Genomic DNA, 19,584 nt, shown 5'->3' with positions numbered 1-19,584 from the left:
ACTTGTACATAGATGACTATGTATACACATACATCCCCTAGGTTTATCCACTAAGAAGACTTTAAAGCAATGACATCATAAATAGTCATCACTCTTTCTATCCAAATCTTGTTTTTTTTTTTTTACCATTTTGATTAAAGGAACAAAGTCTTCTGGAGAATTGGATAAGCTTAAGCTAAGCAAAGAAATAAGAAATAAACACAGAACATATTTCTGAGCAGTAATGGAACGCCATGCTCACACAGTTAGAAAATTTACCAGAGGAATACAAACACCTGTTTAAAGACTTCTCACTGGCCAATTTGGAGATAATCTGAGCATCAAAATGAATATGATTAGTGACAGAACATAAACTGTAACAGAATGAATACAGCAAGGATTCTAGTAAATTGAACTTAGTAAAGAGGACCCCAATAAATTGTTGGGTTATTTTAAAAAGGGGGGAGTTGAACAAACATTGGGAAGGGAGGAATAGCGGCAGGTCTTAGAGGTGTCAGAGAGCAATAGAGGATATGAATGAAATATATTGAATGCATGTATAAAATTATTAAAGAATTGCCAAAAATGTTATTTTGAAAGAAATAATCCTTAATAATAAACACACATGGCTATAATAATAAATGAGTGAATATATAAAATTTTGATTCAAAATATTAAATGTATACAGCCAAAAAATCTCAACAAAATTCTTATTAGCTATAGGGTATTAAAGAAAAACACTTCATAGGGATAAGGTTGATAGACAAAACCTTATTTATATAATCAATGTGAAGATCACCCAAAAACTGGAAAAGTGAAACTGTATAGGAATTAAGAAGAAAAAATAGGTACAAAGATCTCTTCCATATAGTTCTTGTCAAAGATATATAACTCAACTATAACAAGAGAGTATATCAGAAGAGGTTGAATTTGGGGGAACTCTAAAAAGCATCTGGCCTATAATCTTTAAAAATCGTAACACCAAGAAAGTTAAGAAAACAGTGATCTAGACCTAAAAAACTCCAAGAGTCAGTGAAAGTTAAATAAAAGGTGTGATTTAAACTCTAATTCCTTTTTATCACCACATCCACTAACTCGGCCATCAGTAAACATGGTGTCTACTGCTCAGTAGCTGCAAAGCTTCAATGCTATGTGATCGACTAGCATTTTTTTTTTTTTTTTTTTTTTTTTTTTGATTATGGACAATGTCCTTGATTATATGACAGGTATTTGGGGGCAAAGAGACGCCAATGCTAATAAATCACACTCAAAATAATTATTGGAACAAAATTCTGATCATGCAATTTTCCTGTAAGTTTGAGACTGTTAAGCAGTATATGTACACATATGAGTAAACACAGGTATATACAAATTTCATAGCATTTTATCAAATGTAATAAAAGTTATCTGAAAAGGTTATTAAGTTTGTCCTGCATACTGGTAGAAGAGCATTAACATAAACTCTAAAAATAGGTTGACTGATATGAAATACTCTGAACTAGGCTAGATGTACTCACAAATAATCACTAACAAAGCACACTTCTTATCTAACATAGCTGGCACAATTCCTAGATGTAGGCTTCTTTTTATATAACAAATTTTTTAAAAAGCCCTTGGCAATAATTTAAAACTATACTGACTCCTTTATACACAGTAAATGCAAAAAAAAAAAAAAAATGAAATAAAATAAAATAAATAAAAAGCTAGACTACCACATCTTTAACATTTTTAGCCATCCCCACAAAAGTAAGCTGCTGCATGGTTATGGGAAATTGTTCACTGCACTGAAGTTATGGCCTCAGACTCAAGATTTGGTAATGGATATACTACAGAGGAACAGCACTCGGGGATTCTCTATAAACAGTAAACCAAGAGTCCCTCCTTTAAGGAATTTAATCTGCAAAGACTTCAGACTATAAAGTGTTTCACATAGGAAGGGCTGGCAGAGCTAAGGACCCTGTAGGGATTTGTGTGCACTGCCACTTCATATTATGCTGGGAAAGCTGCTGCAGAGAATGCGATGTCAGATGCAAATTTCAGAAGTGCACAGTAAACCGAGGTGCTCCACCAAAGTCTCTCTTCCATGCAGGTACAATGACACTGTGTCTTAATGTCTCTTCCAATATGCCCAACCACCCCCACTTTCCTAATGTATTTCTTAAATACGAAGCCCTGCCTTGCTGACAGGCCTTAGAGGAGATGAAATACATAATCTTTTCATCAGTTCAAGTATGTCCAGTTAACCTTATTGACAAAAGGGGATTAGTACTTAGTGTGACCAAATAAGGAAACAGAATATGCCCAAGATAACATTTTGTTGCAAAGACTGACCCCAACAGAGAAACAATGTGTTCAAATTATTATCTACAACAATCCTTTTTTCTTTTTTCTTTTCTTTTATTGGATACTTTCTTTATTTACATTTTCCAGTTTCCCCTCCAGAAACCTCCTCCCCTCCCCCTCCCTGCTTCTATAAGGGTGCTCTTCCCCACCCTCCCACTCCCTCCTGTGTCCCTGCTTTGGCGTTTCCCTGCACTGGGGCATAGAGCCTTCATAGGACAATGGCTTCTTCTCCCACTGATGCCCAACAAGGCCATCCACATATGCGGCTGGAGCCATGGATCACTCCATGTGTGCTCTTTGGTTGGTGCTTTAGTCCCTGTGAACTCTGGGGGGAAGGGGGAGGTGTCTGGTTGGTTGATATTGTTGTTCTTCCTATGGGGTTACAAACCCCTTCAATTACTTCAGTACTTTCTCCAACCTACAATAATCTTAATCCTAAAGAATAAACTTTGCTTTGTTTTACTTTGTATGTCTTGAGAAAGTGTTTTGGAAAGTCTGGAATAGAATTTATTTTGCATAACAAGCACTTGAACTTAATCCTCCTACTTCAGCCTCCAAGGGAAAAGGATTCCAGGCATATACTACTTTATCTGGCCTCACTGAAAAACCTTTTAGCTTAATTTTATTATGGACCTTGGAAGATGGCTTGTTTTGTAGCACAAGGACCGAATTCAAGCCCCTAGAATCCATTAAAAAATCTCAGGCATGGCAGTGCTCGCTTGTGATCCCAGCACTGGGGAAGCAAAGGAAGATCTCTGAGGCTTGCTGGAAACCAGTCTAGCCTAACTGATGATCTACATGAGAGACTGTCTTGAAAGAGGTGGATAGCATTCCTGAGTAGGACATCAGAGGTTGTCATCAGGTCTTTACATGCATGTGCACAAATGTGTACACACACATACACACGTAACTACCCACACATATATGTATACTTCTATTATATATGAACACACATATGCAGATACATTCACACACTAGAATAGAATTATACCATGTCTATTTGAAATTTGTGGCATGATGTCTTAAGGCAACATGATTATTACAGTGACATACATGAGCATAGCATCATTTCACAGTGAACTTCTTGTCTTTTATATGAAACAAATGACAGGCTGCGGTACTCTAGTTACTGCCCTTCCAGCTACCCTCTTTCGATATATCCCAGAAACTATTTTTTCTTTAAAAAAAACTTAAGAAAGGAATATGAACTATCACAATAAACTCCCTAAGGCAATATGACTTCACTAGCTTGAGTATTCATGTAACATATAAGATTGCCAGCTTTGGGTTAATCTGTATATCACTGTGGGCAGAGTGGGTAGGACAACTTTCTCAGAGGAGATGGGCTACTAAGATTCAGACAGATGGGAAGGAGGAGGAGAGCAATTCAGATTCATTCTTCCTAAGAGAGAAGGCCGGAAGAGGTCTGGGTAAGGAGGAGGCTGCACAGTTATAAAGATACTGGCAACTTTGTACAATTAGTAAGCAGGACACAAACCCTGTAATTCTGTACCATACAGAATTCTCTCTAAATGTGCTGTCCAGGACACTTACAGCTCTTCAAGCCAGCACAGGAACAGTTCTGAACTGAGAGAAAAATAATAAACTGAACAGGAAGCATGAATGCACTTTATGTTTACAGTAGATTTTCTTTAATCTCATCCTCTTTTAGGGAAAGAAAAAAAACTTATTTTGCTCAATAAACAGCAACACTGTCTTCTAAAGCATGACCACATCCAATCCAATTCCTCTACTGTACTTTCACAGCCCCACCCTGATGATGACATCCTCATACGCCGACATTTTCTTCACTGCAGTATCAATGTGATGGCTCAACAGGCAATTCAGGTGAAAGACTGTGTATGGGCTGCACAGAACCTAGACAGCCATTTCAAGAAAAGCTCTTCTGGACCATGCACTTGGAAAGAGTCTTAAATGTCTTCAGGCGCTTTCAAGAGTGCTGCAAATCGCTCATCTCTCCACAGCCCCAGCCCCCCTATGTTGACATTTTCCTTGTTACATTTCAAAAAAAAAAATGTAGAGATGAATTTTTCTTTGCATTTGAGTATTACTTTATGGTCTTCCAACTTTCACTTATAACGTTTAAGCTAAGACTCAACTGCAACACTAAGAAAACTCTAAGGATATAAACAACATGGGTTCTGGGATAAGCTAAAACAACTAGATAGTTGATGTCCTTTCTATCTGTATGAGAAGGGCCACTGCACGGTCTTTCTGGGGAAATTAACCTAGTATTTTGGTGACATGGATAACACGATATTTACCAATAGGCCTGACACAGTCCCTAACATATGGAAGTTTTTTCATAAGTATTTTTCATTAAACATATATTATCAAAGTAATGTTACAAAATTTTAAAGTGAATTAATTTTAATCTTGGCCATGTAGTGACTATATACTTTTAGGATTCATTTAACTTTTCTGATTGTCATTTGTGAAATTCTGGAAATTCTACTTCCCTATGGATAACAATAGTTGTCAAATAAGATAATAGGTCTCAAATAAGATTTCAGAAGTGCTTTCTAAACCATGAGGTTTCATGAGTTTCTAGTGTTGGGCTTGTGTTGCTCAAAATTAAGAAGACTTGAAATAATTCATTTTCCTTAGGAAAGTTAATTTACTTTGAGAATACACCACTGTCCCTCAGGGTCCCCTGAAAACATAGAATAGAGTGTTTTTTAAAGTGCTGGCAAAGCATGAACCCCAGGGGTTCAGAGGACTTCTCAGTAGCCAATATTTAGATCTACCTCAGAAATAATATCCCAACTCAAAGACACTTACTTACCTGAACTCAAGAGGAAAAGAGATAATCAGTACAGAATTTAAAAGGCTGCTTAATTCTTCAAGGGGGTTCCTGAATCCTCCTAGGTACTACCTGCAACTTGCCTGGCAGAAACACAGTTACTTTCAAGGGACACTTGTGTTTCTCAATCAGACTGCTGAAACAATGCCCACCCCAACCCCCAATATGGAAATTTCCTTAGGTTCCTGCCAGATGGGGAAACTTATCTCCTGGAAAAAGACTTCACATAGTCTTAACAACCTGTCAGATCACCTTATATGATGAAACTAAAGCCCAACCAAGAATATGTAGGTCAGTGGGGAGCAGAACCACACTTTAACCAGAACTGGTCATATCCTTCATACTTTTAGTTCTCTATTTAAACTTCGATTTCACTTCAAGACCATCTTCCATCAAGATAGACTTGGAAGGTTTACTTTTTTGTCCCTCTTCCCAATATAGTCACAAGAATAATTTTCCTTTATCTGCTTGCCACTATTAATTGACTCTTTATTGTCTTATTGAGGATGTGTAGTTGAATATAGCTTGGTCACAAGTTATAAACCCAGTACAGTAATATATTCTATAAATTCTTTTAGTTCACTTTGATCCAAGAGCACCTCCCTCAAAACCAAAGGGTTCTCTTGTCTTTGAATCTGGTTGGTTCAAGAATGAGACTCTTGGGCTGCTTGTGTGAATGTGGTACTGTAGTTTGAGTATGAAGTGTTCCCCACAGGCGTACGCGGTCAGCACTTCTCATGTTGAACTGATAGCAATGTAAACCTTAGGGTGTACAGCATTACAAAAAGAGAAGACTACAAGAAACATATACTTGATCCTACTTGCTCTCACCACTCCCTGCCTGTCTTCCCTCTGTGCAGTCTGGAATAAAGCCAGCTGCTCTGCTCTGTTAGGTACCCTTGGCCATTGTGTGCTACCTCATCTCAGGCTCAGAGAAATGGAACCATCTGACCAAAGACTGAAAACTCTCATACAAAAATGAACCATCTCTCCCTTTGTTCTGCTAGGAACTTTGTCACATAAATGAAAACCTTAAGACATGAAGCTATACAAAGTAGATTATCACCTGTTTGATAAATGCTTTCATTTGAATTAAGGTTCATTCAGGTACCCCAAAGAAGGGAATTTAATTAAAAGTAGAAATAGCTAGAAAATTCTATTAAAAATACAATTAACTCAGTGACAAGTAATTCATTCTCAGTCATAAATACCTTCTCCATGTCTAGAAAACAATGTTAATAATATCATATCTCATTCAAAAATTGGTAATGTTTGCATTCTTAAAATTGTATGTTTTGTTACTATCAAAACCAATACCTTAAATGCTCTAGCTTTTAAAATAAATTCAATAGTATTTTGATGTAAAGTACTTAATATAAAAGATGTTATATTTATTTTTGTTTTTCCACAATACATTATAGTACCAAATTATTAGCCCACATGAGCAAGAGTATTGATCTCTGTAATACATTCAATTTCTTTCATTAAATTCTCAGCAGTAGCTTCTTTTTAAGAAAGCACTAGTGCTAATAAAAAATTAGAAAAAGCAGTATGCACAAATTAAGTTGAATGTCCAAAATCACTTCAATCTATATTGTTGTGAGTAATGTTTTAACTGATTATTACAATGGACTGATCTTAGTTCTTATAAAAAACATATCTATAAAAGTCAGTCTATATAAGGTTCATGTGGAGCTACAAACACAGACAACACACAGAAAGCCAGGAAAAATCCCCACCCTAGAGTATACTTCTGATGCTGAGAGCTAGTAACTGACATAGTGAGTAACTGTTAAATCATGCATTTATCTGCCATAATTTAAAAGAATAAAATTTAAAGAGCTTATAGAATCATATCAAATTAGAAGTACAACACCATTTTGGGAGGCTACATCTCTACTGAAGAGCTAACTCCCAAAAAAAGTTTTCTTAAGTTTTATCCTATTCGTTTTAAGTCTGAGAAATGCCATTACTTTATGGGAGAATCAAAATCTGACCCAGGACTCCTGATGTCTAGTGCTTAAGCCATACAAGTCATCTCACAACCTAAAGCAGATTCATATCACATGTAATTATAAAATAGCTATGCGGTTCAAAGGCACAGTCAGTATCTCTTCAAGAACATTCTGAAAATGATACTGAATAGAAAAGACAGGGGTTATGGAGAAAGAAACGTTTTATTTGCAGATATCTTTTTAACTTTTACTATTAAACTCTCAGCATAACTCTCTCCAAACATACTTATGACAACAGACAAAGCTTTGAACCATTTCAATATCTTCCTATTCTGAAAAAGGTATGAAAAGTGAAACTGGAATTGACAGGTCCATTACAACCTGACAGCAAGTACTTAGCAGTCTCCTCCAATCTGAAGATCCAAACCAGTTCTCGGTACACCAGAGCCACAGAAAATGTCTCAACTACAAGGTCAGACTATGCTATCCTTGAGCCAGGAGTTGGCTTCTAAGTTTACAATCATTAGAACGTTGTTCCTAATAGTGTCAGCTCAATTTACAGGCTGAGCATATTCTGTCTGTAGAAAATACCCACTAAGAAAGGATAATTGCAAATAAATGAGGTAATATGCATGCATATTACCTCACAACACTCACACGCAAAACACCATGAAAATGTGAAAGTCCTATAATGTTAATATATGGTAAGAGCTGTGTTTTTGTACAAGGTCTTTAACTCTGTTGCTCGTGCCTAAGATAAACCAGTCTAAGTAGTAAATCATTTTCTTTGAAGTCAGAAGCAATTCAAGGATTTGTACCATCACTATTTCCTTTTACCACTAGAGTTGGTGTAAAGTTTAATAAGACAAGAAAAAGAGGGTTTGTAAAGGTGAGGTGAAACAACTCTATGTACAAACTATACAAAAATGTAACTTACTAAGAACGAAGAATCACTAGTGTTTGTTCTGTGCAAGATAAACACAAGGAAAACTCAAAGGCACATTGCTGAATATTATCCTATCAATACAAAAATCAGAGTAGATAAATTATACCCAGCAACCTTTAACTTATACAGAATAGCTCAACAGATCTGGGGCTGGAGTTATAAAAAGAAAGAACTAGGACATCCGTTGGATTCAAAACAGACAATGACAACACCAAGAACAACAACAACAAAACAACAAATCCAGGTAAGCAACAGGCTTGGTAGATGAGTTTGGTCCCTGGGACTCACATGGTGGAAGAAGAGATTTAACTCCTGCAAGTGGTCCCCTGACCTTCACACATACGCACATATCCTCCTGCAAACTCACACTCACAGAGTAAATGGATTAATTTTTAACAAGCAAGGAAAGTGTAAATAACACTGAGTTGAGGACAAAAAAACAGGTCAGTCACAAACCAAGTGGTCCATGCAGTAGACCTCTAGCAAATTTTAGGTTTAACAATATTTTCTCTCTCTCTCTCTCTCTCTCTCTCTCTCTCTCTCTCTCTCTCTCTCTCTCTCTCTCTCTCTCTCTCTCTCACACACACACACACACATATATCCTAGCATATATATATGCTAACATATACTATACAATATCCTTAGGTCCTGGAGTGTGGTTCTATGTCTATTTATGTGGTACAATACACATAGTGTCTAAGATGACTATATGTGTATATAAATGTATGAATAACTATTCTATAAAAGATCAGAGTTGGATTATTATCACAACAAAGCAAAAAATAGCAAAATTTTATGAGTGCTCATCAGTGAACTTATATCTTCGCATTCATTTATTTTTCTGAAATTTTTCTTTTAAATATGTTATAATGAAGCAAATACTATTTTTACTACAATGGATCCAACTAATAAGCCAGAACTGAATAAATATAGAGCCACATGTTATGGTCATATGAAAAAAGTAGTATCAGCAGAGAAACAGTGAGGGGAAAGCCACTGACTGCCTGAAAAATGCACTGAATGCCAGGAGGAGCTACTACTCCACATGTCCCAAGCCAGACTCTGCTAAACCAACTTAGAAACTTTGTAAAATTTTTAAACTTTTTATATGACTAGAATCAAATAATTTACTTATAGATTTTTTAAACTGGTAGGAAAAACTGTCAATATTCCTTTGACTTTTTTATAAAATAAATGTATAATTAATATACTTTATTTTTGACAATTTTTAAAATAGATGATTTTTAAAATTTTAAAAATTTGATATTTTTAAATTAGGCTTTTCAAAGATTAGAATACCCTCATATTTTAGATTATGTATATACATATATTTATGGTTCAAAAGGAAAACCATGTTAAAATAACTCTGTTTGGTTACCTAATTTCATTGTTTTAAATTCAGTGCTCAGTATTAATGGCAGAGTGCTGTTTGTGGCAGAGAGGTACCCTATCCCTGAAACATATCCACAGCCTTCTCTCTGATCTGTAGATAATATCCGAAATAGTTAGCAGAGGGAGAGAGCTAGAGAATAGAGAATGTAACAGACAAGAGGAGGAAATTGATAAAGAGAAGCAGAGGAGGGGGAGAGAAAGGAAAATGAAAGGAAGGAAAGGAGAGAGAATGAGGAAGAAGACAAGAGAAGAAAAGAACAAAAGAAGAAACCAAAAAATACTGAGAGCTATGCCATTTCCACTTCCAAAGATTAAAATTATTCTTGGTTAGCAATGCACATCTGTGAGTGTTAAAAACAAAATAAAACCCAGTAACCAAATGGAATGGATTTGTGAGAACCCGAGAAAGGCTCCTGGCCGTTTGCTCCTCCTTAGAAATACCAAGTTCATCATTTAGGTGCTGTCATCAAACTTGGCTTTTTTCTCTGCACAGTCGACTGATGGAGTGCGTCACACTCTGCTCACTGACAGTCTGTGGGAACGTCAGTGAGAAGAGCATTCACGCCCATTGTGCTGCACTCTGCTTCCGACTTAACCTGAGAAATCACTACGTTATTGGCTCTCCTCCCTTACAGAATCTTTACGTACAAACAACAATGCAGCTTTTTTCCTAAGTCTACTAATGATGAGGAAGATAAATGGTTACAAAATGAGAACCACACAAAGACGTACGAATTTGCCAGTACTCAACAAGCAGCCCACACTAGCTCTCATTCTTGCCTATTGTCAAAAAGTAGAGACAATTCTCACATTATCTCATCTGAGACAACTTTGTTCTTTTCCTACTAGTATGTGAGCCAAACTGGATTGTCCTGTGCCTCATTCAGAACAGAAAGCAGGAAGGTCATCCTCTAGGCTTGGAGTGGAGGATCTGATGGTGTATATACACAGATAATATGGTGCACATAAAATATGGAGATCGAAACAAAATATAACAACCTAATGATACATCCCTAAAGAGCAGCCCTGATAATGCATTAGAAAAAGTGAGCAGAGCCCTACCTTGCAGATCTTGTAAAGAGATTCCTGACCATCTCCTCCAGTGTCTTTAAAATAATCGTGTGCAGGAAATGTACGATGAATGTCGCGAGTAATAACACCCTCTTGTGCAGAGTCCTAAAAGGAAAAAAACCCAGTTGATTATTCCTGTACAACATTCTTTTCAATTATGTAAAATAACACATGCATAAAAAGTATACCTAAATAACAAGCCTTTCAAAAAAAGAAAAAGAAGAACAAATGAGAGAGAGAAAGAAAGAGAGAGAGAGAGAGAGAGAGAGAGAGAGAGAGACAGAAAGAAAGAAAGAAAGAAAGAAAGAAAGAAAGAAAGAAAGAAAGAAAGAAAGAGAGAGAGAGAGAGAAAGAAAGAAAGAAAGAAAATCATCAGGAGAGACATAAGATGTCTCAGCAAGTAAAGGCTCTTGCAACCAAATCTAATGATCTAAGTTTGATCCCCAGGACCCATATATTGGTAGGAGAGCAAGTCCTCTAAGCTTGTGCGCACACACACACACACAAATAATCATGTAATAAAAATTCACTCCTTCTAACACAGCATCACTGCTTTCCCTTACACCAGTGCCTCTTTCACATGTCCGTCTAAAGGCTGTGTGTGTGTGTGTGTGTGTGTGTGTGTGTGTGTGTGTGTACACAATTTTAGAAATTCAAGGACAAATTCCTAAAAGTTCAATAGCTAGGTCAAAGGATATTTTTAGGTTTGGTTTGATAGCAGGTCTGTCTTTCAGGCTGGTTTAAAGATAGGCTTTCATGTAGTCACGGCTAGCATTGGATTTGATTTTCTAGCCTCCATCTCCCTAGTGCTGGGCTTATGAACATATACCATGCCTAGCTGTACTTTCAGTTTGATACAGTTATTCTCCTTCTATAGCTGTCATAGTGATATACACTTCAAATAACAATAAAGCACAATTTCTTTTTTAAATTTATTAATTTATTATATATAAGTTCACTGTAGTTGTCTTCAGACACACCAGAAAAGGTCTATCAGATCTCATTACAGGTGGTTGTGAGCTATTAGGTGGTTGCTCAGAATTGAACCCAGGACTTCTAGAAGAGCAGTCAGTGCTCTTAACTGATGAGCCATCTCTCCAGACCCAACGCACATATTTCTTTACAGCTGCTAAATACCGTTTTCTATTTTTTAAATCATAGACAATATGGTAAATGAACTCACAGTTCTTTAAAGAATATTATGCACCCACACACATACACAGACATATAATAGGCTTATTACAAAACTCATTCATTCTGAAAATAAGAATCCTACAACCTATAATATCGTAGTTTATATTTTAAACATAAATTTAAGAGGTGCATTTATAGATGGCTAGAAATGAAAGCTGAAAACTGTGTAAAATTCTGAGCCTTATTAAGACGATTATTACCTTGATCTAATTTTAATCCTAGAAATATTTGTGTTATCTCTATTTAAATGTCAAGAAAAAGGATGATTACTTTGAGTAATTTTACTGATGAAAATACTTTGTACAATTCAAAGAAGCATCAAAGACTGCTAATTGCACATTAAATGTATTTTAATGTGTTGCTTCTCCCAAGATTGAACAAATCCTCTTTCTGCCTCCTATCAGGAAGTAGAAAATGTTTTAAATGGGAACTGCTTTAATGATGCTCACTCCGCTGTGTGGCTGAGAAGTGCAAAAGGAGCAGGCAGCTGATCAGTCTGGAAGTCAGGACCTGCTCCTGCTGCCTCTGTCAAGTCAGCTGCTACTTCATGCTGGGTGGTAATTAGATCTTATATCACACAGAGAAAGAAAGAGTGTGCAAAATGACAGGTTCCAAATTTGCTACCACATACTTGACAAGGCAGTCCACTGGACATTCTGATGGCTTACAGAAATGGAAAATTGAAGCTGAATAACATGGAACTTTAATATTGTAAATAGTTTGAGTAAAAGAAATGGATACATAAAAATTGATACTTGACAAGGTGAGGAATTTTAACAGAGATGATTTGAGAGAGGGCTGGAAAGGGGCAAGTAGAAAATCCTGATACACAGAAAGTTACATTACAGAGCTAAGGACCTGTATCTCAGTGGTGGAGCACTTGGTTAATATGTGAAATTCTGCTTATGAAAACTTGATAACCACACAGACTGAAACTTTTACCTCCCAGGTTTTTACTGATAAAGGATTTCTCTTTCCATACAGTGACAGATTTTACTTATAACCTACTTGAAAAGATGATGAATGAACTAACTGCCTTGGGTGGACAATTTCAGGGACAAACACATGCCTAGTGGCTCACAGGATAACTCTTTGGATTTTTCAGGATATTTTTTGGGGAAAATCAGTAGACTCACCTTCCCTAGGAACTGCTCACACTTCCAGCATCATGGTATATTTATATGGTGCCTTTCACATTTTTTATTTTTTCCAAAGTCCTAAGATTAAATCTACCTTCAAAGGGGAAACAATCTCTTGTAGGTAAAAATTCATGGTCCAATAGAAGTATTACATAGTTTGTTGAATATCATTTTAAAATCAATCTAATGGAGTATAATAAAACTTAATTCACTTTAATTAAATTTCCCATCAAGAATACTGCATGAGATATTTATCCAGCACCGCCTATTGACCTGGCATGCTTGTAATTCTCATCATTCCTACCAGAAAGAAGCAACACTGACGTCCTGTTTGTAGACAAGAAAGTGAGTACAGCACTCAACGTCAAGAAGCTTTAGGAAGACAGGCTTGGAAGAACCACATCCTACTATTTTTACAAAACAAATTTGGAGCTGCTGAGAACTAAAACAGCATCATAGTGAGGACAACCGTTCCCACACATGCCCTTAGCAGCTGTGGGGGTCACCTGTCTACACCTTGGCTTCGCATAGTCCTAGCACTATGACAGGACCTTTTCCTATTATTTCCTATTGTCCCCCTGAAGCATAAGCTGTGCTGTCACTTCCTACCTACCACAAAATCAATCCAACTCTATAAGAATCATGACAATCTGTCAGAGCTATTAAACATGCCAGTGTGAACCACAAGCCTCAACCAGTACGAAGATAAATGATTCAGACCTAAAAAAGCTTTGACCTTACAATATGTCTTCTATTCTCACTGTACAGGGCTCTTCCTTAAATTCTATGCTGGATGATAAAAGACCACAAACTAGTCTGCTTGCATGTTCCTGAAAGCCGATAGGTTTGCAGGGATGGGTTTCATTTATCTGCCTTGATTTTTGACCATAAAAATCCAAGGATGAAATGAGGTTTGAAGAGTAGTTTCAAAATGTACTACTAAAATCACAAACAACAAACAGTAGAAAAATGCTGAATCATGGCCAATTTTATTTAATAAATATGAAGATGAGTCTAAACATAAGTCAGGTATGTAAAGACCAAAGATAAAATTAAACAATCATATTATGAATAAGTTGCTTGCCACAAACAACACATACATGCTTTCTAATGTCTGAAAGAAAACCTGACCTAGGGTATGTGCATGTGTCTGTACACACATTCTCTCTCTCTCTCTCTCTCTCTCTCTCTCTCTCTCTCTCTCTCTCTCTCTCTCTCTCTCTCTGTCTCTGTCTCTGTCTCTGTCTCTCTCTCTCTCTCTCTCTCTCTCTCTCTCTCTGTCTCTCTCTCTCTCTCTCTCTATCTCTCTGTCTCTCTGTCTCCACCTCTCTCCCTCCCCCCCCCAACAAATAAAAAAAAATCTCTTGGGGGACTGTGGAAGTGTAAGAACTAGAGCCAGGCAGGTGTAGCATGAATACCTTCAGTGCCAGCACTCAGGTAGGGGGAGGTAGGTAGGCCTCTGTGAGTTGAAGGCCAGCCTGGTCTACATATTGAATACCAGAACAGCCAGAACTACATAATGGCAACCTGTCTTGAAAATTAAAATAAAATAGAAAAAAGAAAGGCTGAGGAATGGGAAGCTGAGGAGAAAGTAGACTTACAGACCCGTTCTTAGGAAGGGAAGAAGGGAGTAGAAGCATGGAACAGAACAAAGTGCCTCTTGAGACTCAAGCATTGAAGATTGGGAAGCGCTGCAGTGCACGGAGAAAGCTAACAAACATCTGGAATTACTCTTGGACTCTAGATACATATGTCAAATACAATGAAGCTATACTCGGCTCTGCATTCATTCTCTAGGCTGTTCTGAGTCCATTATTCCAAATTCAAGATTCAAATGAGAAGAAAGGTGATACTGAGCCTCTATCAGCAGAAAATATACTTATAAAATGAAGATAAAAGCCAAGCTTCATATTCTTAGAATTTTAAACTTATCTTTAGCTTTATATTATTTTTTTACTGAATTATGATTTAAATTGTTTCTTTAAACTCTAGAAATAATAAGATTTTAAGAAATAGCTCTATATTTTTGTGCAAAGAATAAAAAACATTATTTTTCTTTTTGAAAATCTAAGATGTTCCCTCTGATAAAGATAATATTTGACAAATATGCCAAATTTAAATGAATCATTGCACTACAGTTTTAGCCATTCCATGCACCTGTTTTTATAGGTTGCCGTAAAATTTTAAGAACTTTTAAAAGCATCCTATTGCTCCTAAATTATTCTAGACTTATCATACTGAAACTCTTCAGCCTCAGTTATACCTTAACCTGAGTAATAAAAAGTTGAATGTATATAAACTTTTAATTTGCTATTAGGTTTGAAATCATTTGTGTATTTAGCATGAGTGCTCGCTAAGACTAGGACCTGTTCTAGATAGAGAATACACAGCTGTTAGTAAGACTGTCTCCACCTTTATGAAGAATATATTTTCAAAGAAGGGACCAAAACATTAAATAAATATGCAGCAGTAGCTGGTTAGTGGGAAGCATTATAAAGAAAGAAAACAGGAAGAGTGAAGAGAGACTAATACTTTTAAGTTAAGTGCCTTTGCTTCTGTGAGTGAAAACTCAACTCTTTGGCGAATGAACATTAACATCCGGAGACAGGTGGCATAGCTTAATGTTTTAAGGCATTCTGTGACCATCTTGTTTGCAAAATGTCTTCAACAGACCAAAACATTCCACTTTTCTTGATTAACATTAACTCAAAAACATCTAAAATATAATCTAGATGATTTCTATAATTGCTTCAATTTATATATTTGAATAATATACTCCTAATTACACATATTCCTAATTATCTATAAGTACACATGAACCTACAAAAACTTATCATTTATAATTTTACTTACTTAGATTTAATGTGTTAATGAGCAAGAAAGCATTGCAATAGTATCTGACGGAATGAAGGCCTAAGAGTGTATGGTGTCTCAACAGCAGGAGGCTTAAGGACGAGCAGGAGCAGATAATGACGGAAGGAAAGGCATAACAGACATTCATAATGGCGATGTTAACTGTACAACTTCAATGGAAAAGTGGTTTCAGAAGGATTCAAGCGGCACAGTGGTCTTTCTCATAAGATACAGACAAGTTGTTAGAAGGCACAAAAAAAAGCTAGATAGGCTCAAAGCATAAAGTTTGTGGCCCTGACAGCAAGGATATCTGTGCAGAGGTTCGACTGCAGGAACACTGGGCATCCTCTGGTGATATGACTCCAATTGGCTATGAAGAGGATTCATAAAAGACATTGAGTAGAATATATAAAGGTGATCTGGAATAAAAACTATTTCATGTGACTTCATCTACATAGTCACAATTTTATGAACCCTTGCTTCAGTCTGACCTTGGGTGCTTTTTTATATTTGACAAATGCAGGTGGGTGGTGAAGAAAGAAAGAGAGCTGGCCTTTGTCACTGAATATTTAGAAGTGATCATTAAGCTCACACAGTATCACGGAAGAATGAAGGCTTGGAGCCCTGCAATTATAGATCAAAGTAGAGTCTAAAGGACAGTCATACTGACTGCATGTGTTGAATTCCAATAAAATCTCAGGTTAGCATACAGATTGGCTTTCTGAACAAATAATAGTCCATGTATGTTGTCAGACGCTGATGCCCGAAGATAAATATCCATGACTCTATGGGAGAAGACAGGGTGCTTCAGGCAGTGCTTCTCCTAGCTGTTGATTTTACACTGTCCCTTATCTAGCTTTTTTCTGTGTGCTTTACATGAGCAAACACCTAACTGTGACCATTACAGCTTTCTTTGAGTGTGGGGGTGCCTGTAGTAAATTAGAATCCAGATGGGGCCTTAGTAACCTCTTGCATATACCTCTGGTGTCAGGTCAGAGCAATTTGGTGTGGACTCTAATTCTGCATTTGGCTTGAATCACAAATCAGCAACATTTTTCTTCTTAAAGTGAAAGGTGTTGCATAGCTTGAGCTAATCTGCTCACAATCTTTCCTCAGCTTCCCAAGTGCTTAGGGGACCACTGCATTCCACCATGCCCAGCAAAATGAACAAATCTGAAGACCTCATTGTGGTTCATCTCACAGTTAAATTTGCTAAGTTCAAAGATATCACTACCTTTTCATGTCTATAACAAGATATTATTCAAAATAAAAGTTACTTTTGCTTCGATTTTAGATAACTTAAAAAAAAATCAGTGTATTGGGGAACTGGTCCAGTAAGTAAAGTGCTGGATGTACACCATAAGGACCTGGATTTGGACTCCTAGTTCCTGTGTAAAGCCCAGGGGGCCTATGTAACCTTAGGTCGAAAGTATAGAAAGGCAGGTCTCAGAGAGTCATTGGCCAGACAGTGTAATCAATTGGTCAGCTCTAGGTTTCATAAGAGATCATGGCTCCAAAAAAACTGCTGAGAGTCACTGAAAAACTCAACATCTCTGTTTTCATGCACAACTGCACATGCACAGACAAACATGTGGTTTACTGATACACTGCCACATCTAGATGGGCTCACTGGAGTCATGGTATTTTCTTCTGACATCATTGTATGTACATATGTATACCATGTGGCAGATGTACACACACTCACACACACACACACACACACACACACACACACACACACTGATACTCAGAGATTATGAATATGTAAAAAATTAAACATTTGTTTAAGTAAATATCTACACCTTATTAATTAACTGAAGTATACCAACTGAAAAGCAGGCCTTGTAACTATTAAAATGATCTTGATAATTCCTTTTCATAAAGGATTACCTGGAATATCAAAACAGAGTTGGTATATTCTAGCCTTGCTTGTTCATTAAAGAAAAACTGAACAGTTCAGTTTTTTTTTTTTTTTTTAATGCTAAAGGATCAAAATGAGGCACTGCCTATGCATGGAGTCAACCACTCTTGCATCCAGGAATATGGGTTTTCAAACAAGCAATTTATTTTTATACCAAATCAACTTAGATATTTCCTATTTTTCATTTTATAATAGTACATTTAGAAAATGTACAAATTAATACAAAAAGAAATAGGAACATGTAAGAATGAACAACTTTGTTCCTAAGAAACTCATCTTCAATTGTAAAGTGTTCCTCAGTAAGGTAAATGTTCTAATCACATCTAAAAATAAGGCCCTTTTTGCTTTACTAAACTCTTGCTAATGTTTCATGTTTTTTAAAATTAGACTTATTTATTTCATTTGATATGTGTGAGTGCTTGCTCTGCATGTACATATATGTACCACATGAGTGTTTGATGCCAGTGAAAGCCAGAAAAGATCATCAGATTCTTTGAAACTGGAGTTAGTTGTGTGGCACATTTTAATAACATTGGTGCCTCCCCCCACCCCCACCCCACACCCTGTGTAAGGAGATTAGATTTCCTCAGGACCGGATATGTCTTTTTCCTTTCAGCCACCCAAAATTTTTCTCTATTCCTTGGCACCATATTTACTTTGAGACAAGATCTTTCCCTGAACCCAAATTACACTGTTTTGATTAGACCAGTTGAAAGGGAAAGTTACGGGGCACCAATGTTGTGAAAAAATGACTTCCTGGGTTTCAGCACCAATGTTAGGAAAAGGATGAAGAGAGTTGCAAGGGGGAGGGGGAATATGGCCTGGAAGGGCAGTGAAGCCTGGGGCCAAGGAAGATGCCGCTGGAAGGCCCATGTTGGGAATCCCTTCCCCCTGAGAAACTAGCCACACAATGGTACACTACACAATAGAGTTTATTCAGGTCATGGGGAAGTTAAGAGGGTGGTAGTGACAGAGAGAGAGAAGAGAGGAATAGAAGCTGGCCATGAGCATGTAGAGAGGAAGGGGAAAGAGTAGGGTCAAGGGTGGAAGAGCAAGAGACCAAGAGAGTAAAAGGGAGAGGAGGGGACAAGCAGCCCCTTTTATAGTGCCAGGTCACTGGGGCAGAGCATACCTGGCTACTGCCAAGTAACTGAAAGGTGAGGTATACAGAATCCCAACAGTGGCCTCCTTTGGCTTCTTCATATGTGTATTAGCATGTGCATCCCTACACTCACATGCATGCAACATAGAGAGAGAGAGAGAGAGAGAGAGAGAGAGAGAGAGAGAGAGAGAGAGAGAGAGAGAACCCAAGGACTCTACAAGAGCAATTCTAGTAAGTGCTCTAAACTACTGAGCATCTTTTCAGCCCCATTTCATGTTTTTTTTCCTAAATGCCTTTGTTTTCATTTTTCCCATGCAAGAGAGTCAGTTCCAGTTTCTTTAGCCCTCTAACTCTTTCTATTTTGGAAGGAGACAGAGTTACTGTGAGACAGAACAGACGAGAAATCCTTTTGTAATAAAGCCAAATCATAAGAAGAGTGTATATAAAAAGGAGTCATTTTATATTATGTGTAAAATTGTTTTCCCTACATGTATGTCTATACACCACATGCATGCAGTACCCATGGATGCCAGAAAAGGATACTGGATCCCCTGGAACTGGAGTTATGGATGGTTGGTTGTTAGTGTCACCATGTAGGTCTGGGAACTGAATCCAGGTCCTTTAGAGGAGAAGCCAGTGCTCTTATGAACTGAACTGTTGCTCCAGTCCTGCATTTTATTTAAGCAGATGATCACCCAAAGACTGAGATACGTGTGCATTCTGTTCCAGGACAAAGTCTATCCTTTTGGTATTTCCTCTTCTCACTTCTCATCTCACAGGGTGTTTTTTACCTCAGTTCATATTCAATTCCCTTTTAAAGCTCTTCCTGAGGAGCTGGCCCCTCTCCTTGTCACATGCAGGCAGT

The 19,584-nt window shown here is 37.1% G+C and overlaps 1 protein-coding gene across 2 annotated transcripts in view; it reads right to left on the bottom strand.

The window, feature by feature from the left end:
• Positions 1–19,584, bottom strand: part of RABGAP1L (RAB GTPase activating protein 1 like) — a gene marked incomplete at its 5' end in the record, with an annotated part of 560,236 nt that overhangs the window by 210,110 nt on the left and 330,542 nt on the right. For both annotated transcript variants that reach the window (XM_080920559.1, XM_080920560.1), the window contains one exon: positions 10,502–10,615. In XM_080920559.1, the coding sequence (XP_080776685.1) occupies positions 10,502–10,615 (114 nt within the window). The remainder of the gene's footprint in view (positions 1–10,501; positions 10,616–19,584) is intronic.

The sequence above is a fragment of the Micromys minutus genome (genome assembly GCF_963924665.1).
Source record: "Micromys minutus genome assembly, chromosome: 1".
In the NCBI taxonomy this organism is placed as follows: domain Eukaryota; kingdom Metazoa; phylum Chordata; class Mammalia; order Rodentia; family Muridae; genus Micromys; species Micromys minutus.
Note: the sequence above shows the minus strand (reverse complement) of the source record. Positions and strands in the feature narration are given on the sequence as shown.